Here is a 20,877-nt window from a genome sequence, read left to right on the forward strand (position 1 = left end):
GATAAAAGGCTCAGCCACAAGTAAACAGCTCCAGCTGCAACCCCCAGCTGGCTCTGGCAGCCACTTCCACGTGTCCCCTCCCTGTGTGGCCCCAAGGATGTCATTCACCTGCAGGGAATCACTCAGCTGAGCTGGCTGGTGCTGTGTGCAGCCAGCAATTCCCCACAGTCCACCCCAGGTGGGATTCCTCAGCCAGGTCAGGCTCCTGATGCCAAGCTCTTCCCAAAGCGCTGTTCCTTGGGTGGTTACACTTTGGAATAAAGTCCCACTGTGCTGGACACCTCTGCCAGTTCCTGGGAATTAATGGCAATTAATTCCAGTGCAGGAATTGCCACAGCTCCCACTCACACCTACCTGCAGCATGGACTTGGGGTGTGGCAGCTCCTCCCCTTGGTAGATCTTTATGTAGGCCTGGAAAAGAGCAGGGAAAAGGGAATCATGTGGAATGCAGCACACAGGAGCAACAGCAGCCACCCCCACCCAGCTCCAGACAGGATTCAGAAGCAGGGAAGAGGAGAATGTTCCAGCACAAGATGGCTTTGGTCAGAAAATGCCACTCCTTGGGTGGCCTGGGTCACTCACTGGAGGCTCTCCCTCCTCCACTCACTCCCAGTATCCCTCCCAAAGGATCTGCACCTACCTCTGTCCTTTCCCTGGAGGAGAAGGAGCCAAGGTAGCCCTGGAGAGTAGGTGGTGAGAATTACTCACCAGTGTCTCTCATGGAAATGTCCCAGTAGCCATGACAACAAAAATAAGCTTTTTCCAAAGGCAATTGGAGCAGCCCTCAGCTTATCCCCCTCTAGCCCTCAATTCTCCAGGAAAGGAAAACAGCTCCTCCCACTCTCCGGGCTTGTTGTGTGGTCAAATACATGACCATGAGGTGTTTGCCCTCTGCTGCAGAGTCAGGACTGTCAGTGCTGCCCTGCCTGCTGCTGCTTTCCCCTTTAGCTACAGCACAATTCCCCAGAGGAATAAATCCACTTTCTCTGAAATAAATACCTTAAAATACTCCACAAGGCCTCGACAGGTGATGTGGTTTCCATTGATCTCCTTAACATCCAGGTTCTCAGGACTAAGAAGCCAAGGAATCAAAATCTTCAAGTTCTTGATGAACTCATCGTCTATTTCTGGGGAAAAAAAAGAAAAAAGAGGCATCAGAAGAGAAAAAAGAGGCATCACAGAGTCCCAGAATAGTTTGGGTTGGAAAGGACACTGAAGACCATCATGTTCCAGTCCCCTGCCATGGAAGGCTCTTCTTCCCCCAGAGGTGGAAGGAACAGGCTCCACAGGGAATGAGCACAGCCCCAAGGCTGCCCAGAGCCCCAGGAGCATTTGGACAAAGCCCTCAGGGATGCACAGGGTGGGATTTCTGGTGTTTCCATTAAACTCAACTGAGGACTGAAGGCAGAAGAAACCAGTGCAACAGCCAGGTATGGAAAGCAGGGAAAATCCCCTCCATTTCTTCCATCAGAGCACAAAAAGCTGAGTAGAGCTCTGAGGCAACAAGAAATTTGTGAAAATTGTGTCAAGAAGCTGCTGACAGCTGCTGTCTGCACACAGCACTTGTTCCACCCTCCTCAGCACCTGAGATTAAGGGGGAGTTCCAGGGATCAGCTCAGTTTCCACCAGCACATCTCCTTCCTGCTGCCTTGCTGTCCCTCCTGCTTAGCACAGAGTTTGCCAGCAGAGCAAGTCTGAGCCAGACAAAACCAGGGGAAAACTCATATCTTTTCCTGCTAATTTATTTTAAGTAGCTAATGGTCCACTTTATTGCTAAGATTGCAGCAGCCTGGAACCAGCCACGCTGGTGAGGAGTTCACAACAAACACCTAAAAATATCCCCAGCACGTGGCTCCTTTTGGGGTGGAGAATCTCACCACAGCTCTTTTCTCCTTCTCCATTTTTTTAACCTGCTGAACCAAGCCTGCCCTGTAGGGAAACCACTGATCAGATAAATCAGGCGGATTAAATATTCCCTGGAAAGCTTTTCAAAGGGAAATAACTGTTCTGAGAGCTTGTGGAACCAGCCTTCCACCCACCACAAGCACCAGCCTTGCAGCAACCAGGCTTTGCCTGTAATTTACTGCAGCTTCAACACCACATCCATAAACATCCAGTCTCATCCCTGCCCTTCCCAGTTTTCCTATCACTGGGTATTGCCAGCAGCTCTCAGGCCTTGTCAGCCTCCCACACCTTTTCTCCCTCCACGTTTGTCTGCTGCACTGGGAAGAAGCAGAAGGGGGTGTGAACAGCACTGGGAGGAGGATCCAACTGCTCTCCCAGAAGTTTTTCCATGGAAAATGCTTTTGGGGGTTTCAGGAACAAGCAGGACTGTTTTAGGAACAAGCAGTCTGCCAGGACTTCTAAGGAATCAGGGTAGAAACCAGAGCTCTGCCTCTGTACCTTTCAGTTTTCCATCGAAATTGGGGTTGGTGGCGACTTTGAGGCCGGGGTGAGGTAAGAGGAAGCAGGAGATTTTGGTGAAGCAGGAGTGGATGTGCTTCCTGACGTTCTGCAGCTCCTCGTGCTGATTGCCTGACACCTGTGGAGACAATGAAGCACAGAATATCCTGAGCTGGATGTGCTCACAAGGATCAGAGCCCAGCTCCTGGCCCTGCCAAGACCCCCCAGCAATCCCACCCTGGGCATCCCTGGCAGCTCCTGGAGCTCTGGCAGCCTTGGGAATGTCACCATTCCCTGGGGAGCCTGGGCAGTGCCAGCACCCTCTGGGAAGAACCTTTCCCTGAGATCCAACCCAAACCACCCCTGGCACAGCTCCAGCTGTTCCCTCAGGTTCTGTCAGGGGTCACCAGAGAGAAGAGCTCGGGGCTGCCCATCTACTTCCCACAGTTGGGGGCCAGTGAGTTTCCTTCTGATAGGAATACTGGGATAAAGCTGGCAGGAGCACTGGATACTCCACACTGTGGGGGAAAGGAGAAGGTTCCATAGGCACGAGGACAAAGAGAGGGAACTGGATTATCTCTGACCACATGCCCTGCAGCATGTTATTATCACGGATGACTGGAATACAAAAACATTTGGGATTTCCCACTAGGGCCCTGCCTGTCTCACATATAATTAGGTCTCTCCACTATCAGATCATCCCTGCATTTCCTGACTGATCCCAAGCAGCCCTTGCCCATCATTTGGATTGTACACTGCCTAACTGCTAAAGCATCATTCCCATCTCTTGGCAATCTGCTGACTCCCATTGCTGTCCACTCTCCCCGTGAGTCCCAGGGAGCTGGGCTCGGGCAGAAGCCTGAACACGGCAAGGAAATTCCCCCTCCCCAAATGCCTCCTCTGGGATTTTAAGGCACTGAGTGTGACCATAAGCAGCACTGCAGCTCACACCTGACCTCCAGTGCTGAGACCAGCCAGCTGAACAGGAAAATCATGGAATCACAGAGTGGATCAGGGTGGAAAGGGCCTTAAAGATCATCTCTGCCACGGGCAGGGACACTTCCACTACCCAGACACAAGAGCAGGCAAAACATACCTTCAGCCTCTTCTCCAAAAATCTGGCACCACCATCAGATCCATAGGAGAATTCATAAGGGAAGCTCCAGTCACGAACAAGGAAAATAAGGGACTGGAAAACACACAACAGCGGGGTCAGCGACCTGCTGCTCTGAGCCCACAGCACCCCCTGCACCCTCCCCCTCACTTCACACCACACCAAAACCTGGCCCTGAGTCTTTTCCCAGCTCCAGCAGCATCTCCCACCTTTCCTGGTGGAAATGAGAGGTCCCAGTGTGCAGGGACTGAGACCACTCCGCCATCCCACCCCCCAGTGCTGCAGCAGTTTGAGTCCCTGGCTGGGAGAACACCATCAATCACCCAAACTGCCCAAGAGAAGGGATTGTTGCTAACCAGGACAAAAGGCAGCAAGCTCCCTAACTCCAGCCACATTTAGTTCCATCCTCTGGGAATTCTACAGGCTCATTTTTTCAGCCTTTTTCACTGGGCAGCCTTCCAGACAGACTTTTAATGAGAAGCAGATGCAGAGGAATGAGGGTGAATAAGAAATCATTGGCTTTTGTAATCTTTATTGAGGCATTCAAAGTTCCTGGGCAATAAATAAATAAATACCAGAAGGGTCAACTTTGAATCTTTAAAAAAAAAAAAAAAAGTTTTCAGAAGAAAATCAGGTCTCCAGTGCCTCATCTGTACAACATCCCATGTAGGAAATAAAGGGTTTGGAGGGGGAAGTCCTGAATGCCAAAGCCCAGGAGGGCCTGGCAGAGGTGCCAGGGCTCCCCTCAGGAACATGGATAAGCAGGTCAGCAAGTGGAACCCATTTCATTGGAATTTCCCTAAAGTTTATCTATGTTTAGAACAAAAATCTAATGGAGGGAGGGGAAATATTCCTGCTATTTCTCTTCCATAAAACTTCAGAAAAAGTTAAAAAGAAAGGAGAGAACAGTGAGTTGGCCTTTCTGAATTGCAGGAGAAGCCACAGTGAGTGCACCCAGTGAGCTGGCTCAGGACATGCTGTTCCAAACACCATGAGATGCTTCAGAGACATGCCCATGCTTAGGACTTTTCCACAAACACATTATGCACGCCTTGAATTGGGATTTTTTTTTTTTTCTCTGAAGTAAAATTGTTCCAGACAGGCTGTGTTTACCACTGCCTTTGTGAGGGTCCCTCGTTCAGGGCCAGCCTCTGGTGAGGGCTCCTCAGAGTGAGGAGGGGAGGGAGACAAAGGGAAATGTGAATTTTCCACTGCCAAGTCTCACTTCCCTTCCCTTCCAGCAGGATCAGTGCCACTGCAGTTTATTCACCATCACACTTGGAGGATCTCGGGATGGTTTGGCTTGGAAGGGACCTTAAAGCTCATCCAGTGCCAGCCCTGCCATGGCAGGGACACTTCCACCATCCCAGGGTGCCCCAAGCCCTGTCCATCCTGGCCTGGGACACTCCCAGGGATCCAGGGACAGCCACAGCTGCTCTGGGAAAACCCTGCCAGGGCCTGCCCACCCTCACTTTTCCTGCTTTCTGATCCACACTGTCACATTTAAAACATGTTCTGCAGGAAGCAGCCCACGCTGGATGCAGACAGATCATTTCTCACCTGGCCACAGCACCACTGCCCCCTCTGCCACATCTGTCACACCCACAAGGGGTCCCAGCTTCGTTTGATAATTTCCCCCTGATCATTAATGAAGATGACATTGAATCAGGGAGAGCCTGGGGGGATCCCAAGGAAACACTTCTGAAGGATGATGATTCCTCACAATTAGTTACAATTAGTTCAGCGTGCTCTGGCATCTATCAGTTAATGAGTTTTTAATCCATTAACTGTGGATTAGACCAGACAATGCTGACTTCATTTGCTTTCAATCAGCATCCTGGAGAGATAAGGCTGACAGAAGGCAGTGGGTCATGGTGAGAGTTACCTTTATCAACCCAGCTCGTGGTCTTTCAAAAATTGATGATAGGATTGTTTGACAAGACTCACCATCCACAAACTGTGGCTTGGCAGCAATGACAGTGTTTGGGAGAATCAGAGCCTATTACCCAGCCCTAATGATTTAAGCATGTTTAAGTCTCCCCTCACAGCCTCCTTTTCACTGATGCAGTAGGAAGTGTCTCAGTTTCACTGGAATATTTGGCTACATTATCCCCACAGTCTTTAAATAAGCAGCAGGAATATTTATTTAATGTCTGGCTTTTTGCTGTACCATGTTACAACCTTCTTCAAGCTCTTGCTTGTCATTTATTTTTACCATATATATTTTTAGTTTTACCATTTATCACAGCAGAATCCAATACACCTTAAAAACCTCAATTTGTCCATTTGTTGTATTTTTTAACCTTTTCATTTCATTTCCACTTCCTGACCACAGACACCTTATAAACCCTTTAGTCCTTCCAGGACAATTCTCTTTTTATGTGGGAAAGCAAATGTAAAATAGCTGTAACTCATTCCCAATTACTCTGTGGATTTTTACAGCATGCTTTGTTCTCTGCTGGTTTTTACTTTAGGAAGTTCACAAACCCTCATCCAATTTAATCAAAACACTTCTGTGTCTTTAAAAACAGGAACCAGCCTCACCTACTGTGAATGCCCGATGCTCTCCCTTATTTTAACAGCAGCTTTTCACAGGTTGGGGAGCAGAAGGATGAACAGATGTCCCTAAATTAGAGTTAAAACCCCACTTAGACCGAGTTTTCCCACAGCTCTGCTAATCCTTATCCTTTCATTTGGCCAGGAGCAGGGATTCACAGGGCAGGTGAGTTCAAACCTCTCAGAAGAAAGGCTGGGCAGAGTTCCTGACTCCAGAGAGAGTGACAAACCTGCTGCAACACCAGCTGCTTTCCAAGCCTGGCAGGACAGGGCAGAGCTCTTGGGAAGGCAGGGGTTGAGGGAGGAATGTTGGGTGTGTTTGGAAGCAAGGAAGCACAAAGCCCTTCCCTGGAGCAGCTGAGCCATCCCCAGGCAGGCCCATCTCCTCCCACGCTGCAAACTGCAGTGACACCTCGTGGTGAAGCCAGCGGGCTCCGGGACAAACGAGGAGCCAGGATCCTCGGACTCACCTGGAAAGGCTTCTGGAATGTCTCTTCCATGGCCAGCCGGCCATACTCGGTGAAAAGCTGGAAGGAGAAGGAAAGGACGGGACAGTGAGTTTGTCACTGTGGGACACAGGGGCACCGGCACTGAGCTCTGTGACAGGGACAGGACCCAGGGAAAGGCTGGAGCCGAGCCAGGGCAGGGATTTCAGGAGAGGTTCTTCCCCCAGAGGGTGCTGGCACTGCCCAGGCTCCCCAGGGAATGGGCACAGCCTGAGGCTGCCAGAGCTCCAGGAGTGTTTGGACAGCGCTGCCAGGGATGCCCAGGGTGGGATTGTTGGGGGTGTGGGCAGAGCCAGGAGCTGGATCAATGATCCCTGTGGGAATTCTCTGATTCTCTGGAGCAGTAAGGGACATTTATGAGCAGCACCACGTGCAGAGCTGGACACAAAGAGGCTCTGGGCTCCCGGCTCACACCCCAGAGGCACAGGGAGCTGCTGTGGAACCATCACCCTGCTGAGCTCTCATGTGAGAGATCCCAGCCTGGAGCTTTTGGCTGCCAAATCTGGGGAAAATGGCTCAGATCAGCTGCTTGCTGCTGGTTTCATACCAGCCAGAAACTTCTCGTGCTCCAGGGGCTGCTGGAGCCCTGCGCCCTCTGAACACTCCAGGAAGGAGTGGAAATGAATTCAGAAATAAGTACTTTCCCTGCAAACCCCTGCTGTGCAAAGACTCTAAAATCAGCCTAGCAGCAAGATTTGAAGACTCTCCAGTCTCTCTCTGCACTCTAATTTCTAACTGAAGGCACAATAATGTGTTTCACAGATGCCTAAAAATGGGTCAACTTGTTAAACAGTCATGGCTTAAAACCCAAACTGAAAGATCAGAGCTACACTGAATGAATTCAGTGTTAAAGAAGTGTTATTGTTAATAATATTTATGGACTGAGATAATTCAGACATATTCAAATGCTGATTTTTTTCAGCTGGACTTTTGCTTTTCTTTCCTCTCCTTAAGCTCCTGGAAAAACCTACTTAAATAATCAATCAATCAATCAGCTGAACAGAAGAGAAAGCAGGAGGTAATTCCAGGATATAGGAAGGACACCTGTGTCCCAAAAATCCCATTAGCTGCTTGTCTCCAACAGTCAGGGCTGGGATCACCCTGAGAGGGTCACCTGTACCGAGCCAGCACCAGATGGCAACACCCAGGCTGATAATTCACAACCACAGAATAAAATCCCAGGATGGTTTGGGTTGGGAGGGACCCAAAATCCCACCCAGTTCCAACCCCTGTCATGGGCAGGGACACCTTCCACTACACCCCAGGCTGCTTCAACCCTTGTCCAAGCTGGCCTTGGACACTTCCTGGGATGAGGCAGCCACAGCCTCTCTAGGAAACCTGTGCCAGGGCCTCACAGGCAGAAATTCCTTCTCAATATTCCATCTAACCCTGCCCTCCAGGAGTGGAAGCCATTCCCTGTGGTCCTGTCACTGCAGGCCCCTGTAAACAGCCACAGTTAGGTTACCCTGAAGCTTCTCTTACCTGCAAGTGCTGCAGATCATCCTCCTGCACATTCTGGGACAAGTTATAAACCTGCATTTAAATAAAAAGCCAACTTCAGATCACTCAGAGCAGCCTGTCCTTGGGGCTAACACAGGGTTGGTGTGGCTAAAGCCTGTGACATCCCCATGGGGACACGGTCCCACATGGTGCTGGCACAAGTGGTAGGAAGGGAAGCCCTGACAGGCTGTGCAGATCCTGGGGCTGAACTCCTCCAGCCCAGAGGTTTCTTACCTGGATGGAGCTGATCATGGTGCTGAGGGCAAACACGGTGGCAGAGTCCCTGAGGGTGGACTGGCTGTCAAAGGTGCCCTGGGTGTCCATCAGCAGCACAGCGACCTGCGGGGCACAAAGCTCCTGTCAGCACCCCCACGTGCCACGGGGAATGGCAGCTGGGGTACTGTGCTGGGGCCTCACTGCTTCTGCCTCAGCCTCTTCACTGCTGGGGGACACAGGAAAAGCTCATCCCCAGCCACTCCGGACAGCAGGGTGACCCCAGCAGAATCAATGCTCTGCAAGGCAGTGAGGGAACTGCTCTGCTCCTCTGTCAGTGCAGAGGAGGCTCTGCCCGAGTCTGCACCAGAAACCAAACACAAACTGCACCTTTTGAACCCAAACACACTCAGCCAGCATTAGAAATCACACGGTGTCACTCGGGTGCCGTGCTCTGTGATGGAGTGCAGATAAATACAAATATTCCTGGCAGGATGCTCCAAATCCGCTGAGACAACTCTGAATGAAGAAACTCCACTTTACAACTCCTGCTCTAGGAAAGGGAAGCAGTTTGCAAGGACATGAGATTCGAGATTTCTGGGAATAGCACAGAAATAAACTCTGGGATCTGGGATGCCCAGAACTGAGGGACACTCAGAGAACACATCAAGGACACTCGACATCACATCACCTCACTTTGCTCAACCCTTCTTTAACATGTTTATTTCACAGAGGTGTGTACAACTTCCCAGTGGTTCTACAGACTGTCAATTACACAGAAGTTTTTACATCACTTCCATAAATGCCTCCCATGCAAAACCACCACATTCCACCCCTCGGCTCTGTGAAATACACCCGCCAAAAATTATTATCAAAATTACATTCTTGAAAATAATATTTTAACATCACTTCATTCATGTACTAAAATGGTATTGAAAACCTTCCCTAAACTTGCACAACCACCTAAGACAAGGCAGGAGAGTCTCAAAAGCTGGAAGATGAGGAAAATGAGCAGGCAGCAGCAGAGACACACACACACCTTGGTGCCATCGGGCTTGTCCACCAGGAACACCTCGCTCCAGATCTGAATCCCGGTCGTCTCCCGCTCGGAGCCGCCCCTCCAGGAGAAACCGGTCAGGGGCTCGTTGTAATCCCCAACCCAGTCCACTGCCTCCTGCAGGGAGGAACAGAACGAGTTGCTGGAGGTGTCAAAAAGGGCTAAGAACCCCACAAGGGAGGTTTTGCCTTCCTTTTACTGTCAAGGCACCTCAAATGCTGGGGTCAGTTTTGGGCTACTCACAACAAAGACATAGAGGGGCTGGAGAGCGTCCAGGGAAGGGAAGGGAGCTGGGAAGGGTCTAGAGGGAGCTGGGAAAGGGGCTCAGCCTGGAGAAAAGGAGGCTCAGAGGGGACCTTCACAACTCCCTGATGGGAGAGGGCAGCCAGGTGGGAACTGGGCTCTGCTCTCAGGGAAAGAGCAGCGGGAAAAGAGGAAACAACCTGAAGTTACACCAAGGAAGCTTGGGTTGGATATTAGGAAAATTTTTTGCACTGGAAGGGTGGTCACACATTGGAACAGGCTGCCCTGGGCAGCGGTGGAGTCCCCATCCATGGAAGTGTTCCAAAGACACAGATAAGACAGCTGAGGATATGGTTCAGTGGTGAATAAGGTGATGCTGGGTTAGCAGCTGGATTCAATGATCTTACAGGGACTTTCCAGCCTAAATGATTCTGTGATTCAGGGCAGCAGATGTGAACATTCCTGCTCCATAGTCAAGAGTCCACGAGAAACTTCTGCCTGGGGAAGCATCTGCTCTGCTTTATTTTGTGAAGCCCACACTCAGGAGAGCCTTGAGCATTCCTAAAGCACCAAATCCTGCCCGGCTCACCCCTGAGCAGCGTGGCATTCACATTCTCTGAACATTATTCCTTCACCCAGGATTTTCCTACTGGGAAGCTGAAAGGCAGCGAGAGGCCTCAGAGAAAAGGAAAACAATTCTTATCTCATTTGCTTCTCCTGTGTTGTGCTCATGTGGAATGTGTTTGGGGATTGTTCACCCACAGGTGATTGTTCCATTGGTTTCTGTGAACTGTTTTGACTCTTTGGCCAGTCAGGGCCAAGCTGTGTCAGACTCTGGAAAGAGTCACGAGTTTTCATTATTATCTTTTAGCATTGTGTAAGTATCCTTTCTGTATTCTTTAGTACAGTATGGTATAATATTCTTTAACATAATACAGTATAATAAAGTAATAAATTAGCCTTCTGAGAAGATGGAGTCCTCCTCATCATTCCTTCCTTCATGGGCGGCCCTGCACTTACAACAGAGCAGCACTTGGGAGCAACAAGGAACAGCAGCCCTGGGAGGGCCCCTGAGCTGCAGCCTTACCTTGTTGTACATGTAGCGCAGCATGAAGTCCATCAGGAATGATTTTCCTTTCCTGAAAGCTCCAGCCACGGACACAGCCACCACCTCCTTATCTCTGACAGCCTCGGAGAGGAGGATGCGGTTCAGGGCGGCTTCGTCCAGCTCGAAGGAGTGGTCATCTTTGACAATGAGGACCTGCACTGGCCCTGCCTTCCTCACCGATTCCTCCTCCTCAGAGCTCCACTCGTAAGTCTTGTCTGCAAAACTGCCTGTGAGAACAGGGAAAACGAGAGGGGTTTGGTGCCTTCCTCTGCACAGGGAGGGGCCAGCGACAGCGGGGCTGGACAGAGATCCAAAAACTCAAATATCCATCCCAAAATGGCATCATCCAGAGCAGATCTGCTGCACCTGGCCTCAGACATCCCAGTGGAGACTCCATGCTTCTTTGGGGTCATCATGACCCCGTGCTCCACACAGGCAGAGCATTCCCTGCTGGAACCTCCCTTGGCAAAACACATGCATTAGATTTTATCCTGCATGGAACACAGGTCCCTGCAACTCACCACATAAACAGTGCCCGCCACAACACCTCCCTTGGCCCTTTCTCAGCTGGAAAAGTGAAGCCCAAGCCTTCTCATCATCCCTTCTACCACATTATCTAAGGATCTGCTCTCCTCTGGTCCTTCCCACCAGGTCCTTCCTGAAGGCTGACTCAAAACCAGAAGCAGCTCTCCAGCTGAGAGGGTCTCACATCTTTATCAAAGGACGCTGCCTTTGTGTATCCTGTGCCACTGCTGTTCCTGCAGCAACACATTCCTGCTCCATCTGCAGCCTGAGCTGATGCTCCAAGTGCAATCTGCTGTTCCTGCCATCAGCATCCCCCAGGACGCTCCCAGCAGGAATCAGGCCATGCAGACACAAGCCCATCCTGATAAAAGCCACTTTGCTGCTCCCAAGTGGGAAGCACACACAGAGCACAAGCACTGCCCACTTTCCCACTTGGAAATGGCCAAGTTCCCTGTGGAGCTGCTGCCTGGGCTGTGGAAGGCTCACACAGGAGGGTCTCACAGGAGCCAGATGCATTTTAAGACCTGCAGCCCTGGGATTTGCAAAGATCAGGCTGGCTCCAGTAATTTTCCTTTCCTGGTCTTTCCAAGCTTTCCAGCACAGGGAAGAGATGCTGAAGGTGATTAATGTGCCAGCCAGCTCACCTACAGCCACGTGAAACCTCCCTGCCAGCAGCAAAAGGAGAGTGAGATGGCAAGTTCCCCCCACATTCCAACAAAAACTTCCCAGTTTGCTGCCTCAGGCTGTAACTTTCCCAAGTTTTGCCTCAAGTTAAACCCCCCCAGTCTCTGTTTCAGCCCCTGACCTTGGGGACCCAGCTTTGAGCTGTTTCAAAGCACAAGGTCTGTGCGTGCACACACTAAAAGAGAAGTTATAAATATCAAGAGGAATAGGATTTGCCCGTTCTGGGCCTCTCTATAAAGAAGCCTCCAGCAGTAACTCCATATTTTAAATAACAGCAGCACTTTTGTGATTTCCTAAGATCCTGCAAGGAAGTACCAGGATCATTAAGCCTGGTTGCCAGGGGATTTCTGGTGGCTCTTGGACATATACTATGAGCTTTCTTTGCTCACAGCTGAAAGACAAAGATCTTTTCTTTCCATTGCTTGGAGGTTTTTTAACTAAACAAAAGTCCCAAATGGTGTGAAAAGCAGATTCTCCACCAGCCTGCAGCACTAAAACCCCTCTGAGCGCTGTATCACTGCACAGGGGCCTCCAGGAAAAAAAAAATCCTCATTTCAAATCCATGGAGTCAGGATCCAGGCACACGCTGCCAAAGAAGGTGTCTGAGAGCAGGCTCACACCAAACACCTTTTCCAGCCCTCAGCCATTCCCACCAGGTAAGGACAGCCAGGTGCCAAAGGGCCACAGGCTCCTGTGCTCTTTTTAAGCACTGCCAAGCTGCAAGGGCCATAGAAAGGATGGGAAATGCCTCCTCTCTTGTAGTGTTTCCCCAAGCCCTGCTCAGCTAAGCCAAGTCCTATTTTTATTTTCTTCTTCCAGCTGCACAGAAAGGACAGCAGAGAGATGCCTGGATAGGATGTGACTCATGGTGGGGGCAGAAAAAAATTTGTAAATCAAATTAAACTTAAATATTTCTGACTCTAACTCAGCCATCAGGGTGCAACAGCTGTGCCACCTTCCCAGACCAGACAAATCCCACCCCAGGCACAGAGACAGAGGGAAATGGGACCAGAACTTTGGCTGGAGCCAGGCTGGGAGAGCTGGGAATGTCCACCTGGAGAAGAAAAGCATCCAGAGAGAGCTCAGAGCCCCTGGCAGGGCCTGAAGGGGCTCCAGGAGAGCTGGAGAGGGACTGGGGACAAGGGACAGGGGGACAGGACACAGGGAATGGCTTCAAACTGAAAGAGCAGAGATTTAATTAGATTTTAGGAAGGAATTGTTCCCTGGGAGGGTGGGCAGGCCCTGGCACAGGGTGCCCAGAGAAGCTGTGGCTGCCCCTGGATCCCTGGCAGTGCCCAAGGCCAGGCTGGACACTGGAGCTTGGAGCACCCTGGGACAGTGGGAGGTGTCCCTGCCATGGCAGGGGTGGCACTGGATGAACTTTGAGGTCCCTTCCAACCCAAACTATTCTGGGATTCCATGATTTATGTGTTTTCTCCTCCTGCACTAGCAGTGGGTACCAGGATGGGCACAAATCCTTGGATGCCCCTGGTCAGAGAACTGAATGGACCTCCCAGTCCTGGGCAAGGATCCAAGCACCAGCACAGGGGCTGAGAAGAGTCCCCTGCCATGCCCTGCCACAGGGACACCTGGTGCCAGATCCCCTCTCCTGGCGCCAGGATGCATCTTCCACACCTTCTTCTCCCTCTGCTCTTTCCAGCAGCTGAACCAACAACCAGTGCAGAGGAGAAGGGATTGTTTTGTCCCTTCAAATCATCGTAATCTGAAGGAGAGTAATTTTTTTAAGCAGACATGAACAGATTTTGGGAGAATGTCTCCAGACACAGAAATGGCCATGGTCGCCTAGGGGACATCCTTGTTTCCATCACCTGAACACCAGGAAAACCAGGCTGTTTGCACAACACAAAGCATTACGAGCAGGATATGTTGATTCCCCAGGTCCTTGGAGACAACAGGAAAGAGAGATTATATTAAGCATGTCTCTGAACTAATTTCAGCCCTATCTCTGCTTCTTTCACATAGTTTTGTCTGCAGATGGCCTATCTTTTTCACATTTATATTCATATTTCCATGTGATGAAACTTCCAGGTTCTGTTTATTAGATTATCTGCCCCACTGCAGAGCCAGGGATTATTTTATAAAACGGCTGCACACTCCTGAAGTCACTGATTTTAACTGATCTTTCTGGCCATAAATGAGTTTTTTGCCTTGAAGAAAGCTGTACCTGGCAGTGGCAAAAACTCATCCAGCCAAAAAGGGGAGCTGAGCTCTCCTAAACACACTCTTGTTTTCACTCCTCTTCCGAGATGACTCCTCCTTTCTCTCGGCTCTGCAATTACGTCAATTCTCCAGCTGCTCATTCAGAAATTCACAGGATCCGGCTGCTTCTCCCCATTTCATAACAGCTCATTCCCATGACTCTGGAGCGGGGTGGAAGCCACAGCTCTTTTCCATATGGCCATTGCAAGTGGGAAGGGGAAGGAGAGCGGGATTCGCTGGCAGACAGCATAAAAAAAGCAAAGAATTCTTTAACTGGTCTAAGACTTGCTTTGGACTAAATTAATTAAATTGAAACAGCATATTTCACATTGTGCCTGTATGCAGACTGACAGACACGTCTAATGTAATTTAGTTAATTTATTCTTCTCTAGGAGTTAATTACACGCCACTAACTAAGCAATGTTTGGTGAGTGCTTGCTGAAGCCTGCTCTCCCTTAGCCATGGAAGAACAGGTCACAGAAATGCTGACTGCTTCCCAGAGTGCCACAAAGGAATCAGCCTCGTCCTCATGTGAGCCTGCACAATAAATACATTTTATTCCAGAGCACGAAACGCAGCCATGTCCCATCATCTGTGCAAACACTGCCTGAGCAGAGCCTGAGGAAGCCAATTTACCAGCCCTGCTCTCGGGCTCTCCTGGATCCCAGGATTCTCAGCTATCCTGTGGAAAGCAGGAGCTGCAGCCTGGGCTCCCATTCTCCCACTGAAATCAGAATCCCAGAAGAGTTTGGGTTAGAAGGGACCTTAAAAATCATCTTGTTCCCATGGGCAGGGACACCTTCCACTATCTCAGGTTGCTCCAAGCCCTGTCCAGCCTGGCCTTGGACACTGCCAGGGATCCAGGGGCAGCCCCAGCTGCTCTGAGCACCCTCTGCCAGGGCCTGCCCATCCTCACAGAGAAGAATTTTTCCTCATGTCTAATCTAATCTAATATCTCCTTTTTAGTGATAGGATAAGGGGAAATGGATTTAAACTATCTGCCCATGTACAAAGTCACTCTCCATTTTCATAAGCCACTTGCAAGTACTGGAAGGCCACAGTGAGGTGTCCCTGGAGCAAAACAACCCCAGCTCAGATGTCACACACACAAAAACACCAACGTCAGGCAGCGCTGCCATTCTGAGGGCATTCAATCCAAGTTACTGCGTGGAAAACAAACTAGCAAGGAGAGAAAATCGAGGTTTGATGGGAAGCTTGAACTTGCTTGCTCCTTGGAACAGAGTATCCTGTGTGCACCGTGTCAGGCTGCTTATCAGCAGCTCTCAGGGGATCCGTTTGAGCAGCAGTGATATCGGTGTGGCTCCTTTCTGGAGTTCCCATCCCAAACATATCACACTGCCACCAACAGCACCACGAGCCAAGCCCAGAACAGAGCCTGCAGTCAGCCTCCATCCCTCTGCATGCTCTCCAGAGAGCTGCAGTTTGCAGGAAGCTTATCTGCCCCGCACAACAGCTCTGGGGAACACAGCCGCCCTCCCCGAGCATCTCCCCTGCACTGGGCACGTTCAGCCCGGCTGCTCTGGCACACGAGCTCTGCTCCGGGGCTGTGCTCAGCTCCCTGCGCAGCCAGCGATGATCCGAGGAGGCTGGGAGGGGCAGGGAGCTCGGAGCATGCACCAGGAATCCTCTCCTCCCCTCCACGGCTGGCGCAGAGCTCGGCACCTGATCCAGCCAACCAGGGAAAAACGGGGAATGAAGCGTGGAAGCCGGAGAGTCAGAGCAGGGTGTGCCCAGCAATAACCTGCCCTGCTTCTGCACAAAGGATGCGGCCCGAGAGCTGAGCCTGGCCAGCTGACAGCCGGCGAATCCCCTCAGCATGGGCTGCCAGGGGTGTCTGGACAGAGCTGCTCCTGGGAGGGTGGAGCAGGGAACCTGGCTGGGCAAAGCCCTGACAGCCACCCCACACCCCCAAAGGTTCCTGGCCAGCAGCTCAGCAATCCTCCCAAGCTGGGTTTAACCCCACACACACATTCACCACGCCTTGCTGGGTCACAGAATCCCAAAATGGTTTGGGTTGGAAGGGATCGTAATGCCCAGCCAGTTACAACCCTTACACAAATAACACCTTCCACTGTCCCAGGCTGCTCCAAGCCCCGTCCAGCCTGGCCTTGGGCACTTCCAGGGATGCAGGGGCAGCCACAGCTGTGCCGGGGCCTCCCCACCCTCACAGGGAAGAATTTTTCTAAATATCCCATGTAACCCTGCCCCACGGCAGTGGGAAGCCAGTCCCCCTTATCCTGGCACTATGTAGTCTTATAAATAAGCCTCTCTCCATGCTTCTCCTGCACCCGGGGCACAGCTGAAGGCACAGACACACAACCTTCCCTCTACTCTGCTCACACCTCTGCTGGGATTTTTGACATGTCCACAGAACCAGAGGACCCCAGATCCAAGCAGGGGAAGCACCAAATGCTGCCCATGCACTAACCAGACCCACTGGGACCTGAAAGTGCCACAAGTACCTCTGTCAGGCTCTCTTGCTATGCTATCCCCCTTCCACCTGGGGCTGCTGAGCTGGGAAATGCAGCAAGGAAGGGGAAGGCAGAGCCAGAGTTTATAGTGCCCAACTAGGAAATCATCTGCACCTCCTCAGCCTGGATATGATCACAGCTGCCATGAATCTGTGGAAATGACGGATGGATGACAATCCCTGGAGCTGCAGGGCAGCAGAAACAGGTGAAGAAAACCCTTGTGGGAAAAGGAGCCCTTCATTCAGCAATCAAGAATGGCAGATAAATAACAATGGACTGGTCAGGGATGCGGTGGAGTCACCACCTCTGGAGGTGCTTAAAGGAAAGGCTGGGTGTGGCAGGTCTGCTTAACAAGGTGGTACCTGGGACCCCGTGATCTCAGGGGTCTTTTCCAACCTAAATGATGGGGCCTTTTCCGGCCCCACTCGGTAGTCTCCCTCTGGGATCCCGAGCTGTCCTCTCCAAAGCCAGGGCAAACTCCTCCAGCTGAGCTGCACGGCTGTGTTAACAGCTCTGCCAATCCCATCTGCACTCCCACGTTCTCCTGGCCGGGACCCCGCTCTGCAGCCCGGGGTGGCTGGAGCAGGGAGCTGAGCAGGGTGGCTGCTGCTGCCAGGCTCCATCCTCACCCTTTGCTTTTTTTGGAGCAGTGGAGATGTGGAGTGCACCTTCCTCCTGCCAGCCCTGAGTCACCCAGCTGGCAGCAGCACAGCGTCAGCTCCGCGTGGCCAGCTCAGCCCCTTCTCCCTTTGGCAGAGGGAACAAGGGGATGAATGATTGTGCTGATAGCACGAGTGGTTTGGGACCTTTCCACGTGAACCACTGCTGACAGGAGCAAGAGTTTGGATGATAACTGGCCCCCAAACCTGCCTGTTACAACATCTCAAATGCCAAAGTACAATGTGAAATTCTTAATTACAACACCTACTACATGAAGCTCCAGTGCTTAGCTGGCTCTGAAGCAAGAGCAGCTCCTACTGCTGTCAAATTCCCAGGCTGAGCTTTGGAGACACAGGCAGGCAACTACCTGGGGAACGAAGCAAATCAGAGGTTTTTGTAGAATTTTTTCAGCAAGTTTCAGGTCAGGTTCGACAGTTATGTGCCTGGGCCCAGGACAGCTCAGGTAGCAGGAATGGCTGAGTCAGAGGCAAGGTGGACACCTCCCACAGGCAAAACACTGCTGGAAGAGCACCAGCAAAAAGCCAGGATCTGTTTGTCAGGTGCAAACCCTGGGCCTGCTGCCTTTCCCACATTTAAGCCCATTCCCATATTTCCCATAGTTAAGGCCACATTCTCCAGGGTAACACAGAATCCCAGAATGGTTTGATTGGAAGGGAACCTGAAGAACATCTCATTCCACCCCCTGGCAAGGGCAGGGACACCTTCACTGTCCCAGGCTGCTCCAAGCCCCATCCAGCCTGCCTTGGACACTTCAGGGATACATCTCCAGAACTCCCTCTTCCCTCCCAGCACACATTTTCTGCATGGTCTTTCATCTGCTCTGTTTGTCAACAACAGCCTCCCTTCATCTCCACCACCAGTACTGGATTTAGTTTTTTTCTGACATTAAACTATTTTTACCCTTTTGTTGCTGAAACTGCCTGAAAATAAAGTTTGGTAAACGTGCCATGAAATTTTAGGATAGAACACGAAAGGTAATTACACTCTGCATAAAATGCTTATGTATATAAAGTGCTTTAAATGTGCTTTATGGGCTTGGCAGAACTCAGCCCCTTCTCCAGAGCCTCCACCCCATTTGGGAGATCTGTGTTCAGTTATTTTCCTGCTGTAACATTTCACTTTTCCTGCTGGCAAATGGGAGCATTTCTGGCAGGAGCAGAGGAGCTGGGGGCTCTCTAGAGTGAAGTGACTTTCAGAAGTGATCTGTGGGACACTTTGTGCTTTACAGAGCATGACAATACCTGCCCCAGCTTCCTTCCCCTGCTGGAGAAGGTTCCAGTCAGTGATCCAGGGGAGCTGATATAAAACCTGCTGCCTCTGAACATCACCCAGGCCCTAAACAACATTTTAGTGTGCTGTTTGTCACCGTGGGCTTAGCAGGGAAAATGCAGCAAGACACGACCAATGCTGCTACCACTTCCATGAATCAGGGAGGCAGCCAAGGCCAGAGCCACTCATGGCATGGACATGACACGAGGCAGGACAAGGGCACCGTGTCACCACTCCCAGGCAGGCTCAGGCCATCCTGGTTTTCCCCCAAAAAGAGAAAGCCAAGCTGCCCTTGCTCCTGCTCATCTGGTGGATCCCAGCTGTTCCAATTCTCTGTACAGTGCTGCTGCCTGCACAACAACCATGGGAGAGTGACTTTGGATGAGGGCCTGGAGGGACAGGACACAGGGAATGGCTTCCCACTGCCAGAGGGCAGGGTTAGATGGGACATTAGGAAAAAATTCTTCCCTGTGAGGGTGATGAGGCCCTGGCACAAGGTGCCCAGAGAAGCTGTGGCTGCTCCTGGATCTCTGGAAGTGTTCCAGGCCAGGTTGGATGGGACTTGGAGCAACCTGATCTACTGGAAAGTGTCCCTGCCCATTCCATGATTCTATAATCACATTCAGCTTGAAATGTTGACTTGTCTCTCCTTTCAAGTCCCAGCACTTCATTTTCTTTTCTCTTCCACAAGCCAGTCATTTGGTTGTGAATATTTCTGGCTTTTCGTGTGAAGGCCCCTCTGTCTGAAACATCTCAGCTTTCACTTGTCAGGTTCCCAGCATTCAGTCACAAAGAAACGCCAGGACGTGGAAACTGAAAATCCATCATAAAAGGGCAGAAATCAAACAACAAACAGAAAGGATATTAATATGGATAAAATGAAAAACAACCTAGCAAAATCATGGTTTTCTTCTCAGTTTAACCCACTGTGTACAGTGTGAGATGTGGCAGGGACGATCCCTGGCCTGTGCTGGAGAGCAGCCCCTTCTCCTCAAAACAGTTCCTTGGCTTTTCCTGGCTCCCTTTAGGAGCTCTCCTAAATCCCCTATCCACCTCGAAAACCCTCACCAAGAAGTATCTATAACCTCTGTAATCCCTTTTATGGTTTTAAAACTGAATTCTTGCTAGGTGGACCGTTCCAATTTCAACACAAAACTGGCCATGATGGGAAACATGAGATTTCACAGGATTTGTTCCAGTCAGTGCTGTTTAAAGGAGTGACTGGGAGCAGGGATCTCACTGGATCACAGGGACCAGGCTGCTGAACATCTGCAACTGCCAAGCACAAAGAATTTCAGACAAAAATCAGTGTCATCTACTACAAACCTCCATGAGCCGGCTGGACTTCACCGTGCCAAGCAGAACTTGGACTAACAATCCTTATTTTGGGCAAAGCTGGGTCCACTACTCACAGCAAGGAATTATTTGGGATTTTTTTTTCATCTGCAGCTGCCTCAACCATTCAACTGGCAGCAGTTGTGAGGTCTGTGCACCGCTTGGCATGCTCAGGAAGAGCCTTAAATGAGGCATAACCTGATGCTGACCTTTAGCCCAAGGCCAAATCCTACTCTGGATGCATCACACACTCCTACAGAGCTCCCGGGGATGTGAAAGCGACCCAGCTATGACCAGGGGCAATCCCACATACTCATCCTAATTTGCTCTGTGAGCTTTAAAAAAGCAAATTATTTTTCTGAAACAAAGGGGGGTTACACTAAGCAGCTGCCTGTTTCCAGGCCTGAGTAACTAGGGCAAAGTTTGATCCGTTTCAAAATAGCGTTAATATTTTTAATGACCCATAAGCCCATTTTTAGAACAAAGCAAGGACTTTCTCCTTTCTGCCTTAGTTTCAGGAAAAGCCCAAGCCTCCTCCTTTGCCAGCTGAGAAATGTAGCAGTGGTAGAGTCACCCCATGGACTGATGTCACCACACAATGCTGCAGTCACTGGATGTAAACACAGCTTTCAAGGCAATGAGGTTTTGTTGTATAAATAGAATAAATAAATTTATAAAGGCAGCTTTTTCTTTTTCTTTCCTAGTAAAAAAAAAAAATAAAAAATGAAGCATTTCACTCTATTTCTTACTTGCAATGTCAACCAGCCTGGCAAAAAGCCAGGAAATCCTCTAGGAATAGGTGAATGTCTGTGGGATACAGGGAATTATTCTGAGCTGTGGATGGGGGGCAGCAGCAGGCAGCTGATCCCACAGAGATCCACTTGGATCCATGGACGCTTCCAGATTCTTGCAGAGAAGCTTAGGAAGAGTTCACCCCCCAGTGACACATCACATTTCCCGGGAGCGAGGCT

At 50.5% G+C, this 20,877-nt stretch overlaps 1 protein-coding gene across 2 annotated transcripts in view; it reads right to left on the reverse strand.

The window, feature by feature from the left end:
• The window catches only part of ATL1 (atlastin GTPase 1), a 29,934-nt gene that overhangs the window by 7,331 nt on the left and 1,726 nt on the right, over positions 1–20,877 (reverse strand). For both annotated transcript variants that reach the window (XM_038138149.1, XM_038138148.1), the window contains exons 2-10: positions 10,680–10,927; positions 9,332–9,466; positions 8,314–8,418; positions 8,062–8,112; positions 6,544–6,600; positions 3,500–3,592; positions 2,404–2,542; positions 1,000–1,127; positions 355–411 (exon numbers count right to left, since the gene is read on the reverse strand). In XM_038138149.1, coding sequence (XP_037994077.1) covers positions 355–411; positions 1,000–1,127; positions 2,404–2,542; positions 3,500–3,592; positions 6,544–6,600; positions 8,062–8,112; positions 8,314–8,418; positions 9,332–9,466; positions 10,680–10,927 — 1,013 coding nt within the window. The remainder of the gene's footprint in view (positions 1–354; positions 412–999; positions 1,128–2,403; positions 2,543–3,499; positions 3,593–6,543; positions 6,601–8,061; positions 8,113–8,313; positions 8,419–9,331; positions 9,467–10,679; positions 10,928–20,877) is intronic.

Source organism: Motacilla alba, chromosome 5, assembly GCF_015832195.1.
Source record: "Motacilla alba alba isolate MOTALB_02 chromosome 5, Motacilla_alba_V1.0_pri, whole genome shotgun sequence".
In the NCBI taxonomy this organism is placed as follows: domain Eukaryota; kingdom Metazoa; phylum Chordata; class Aves; order Passeriformes; family Motacillidae; genus Motacilla; species Motacilla alba.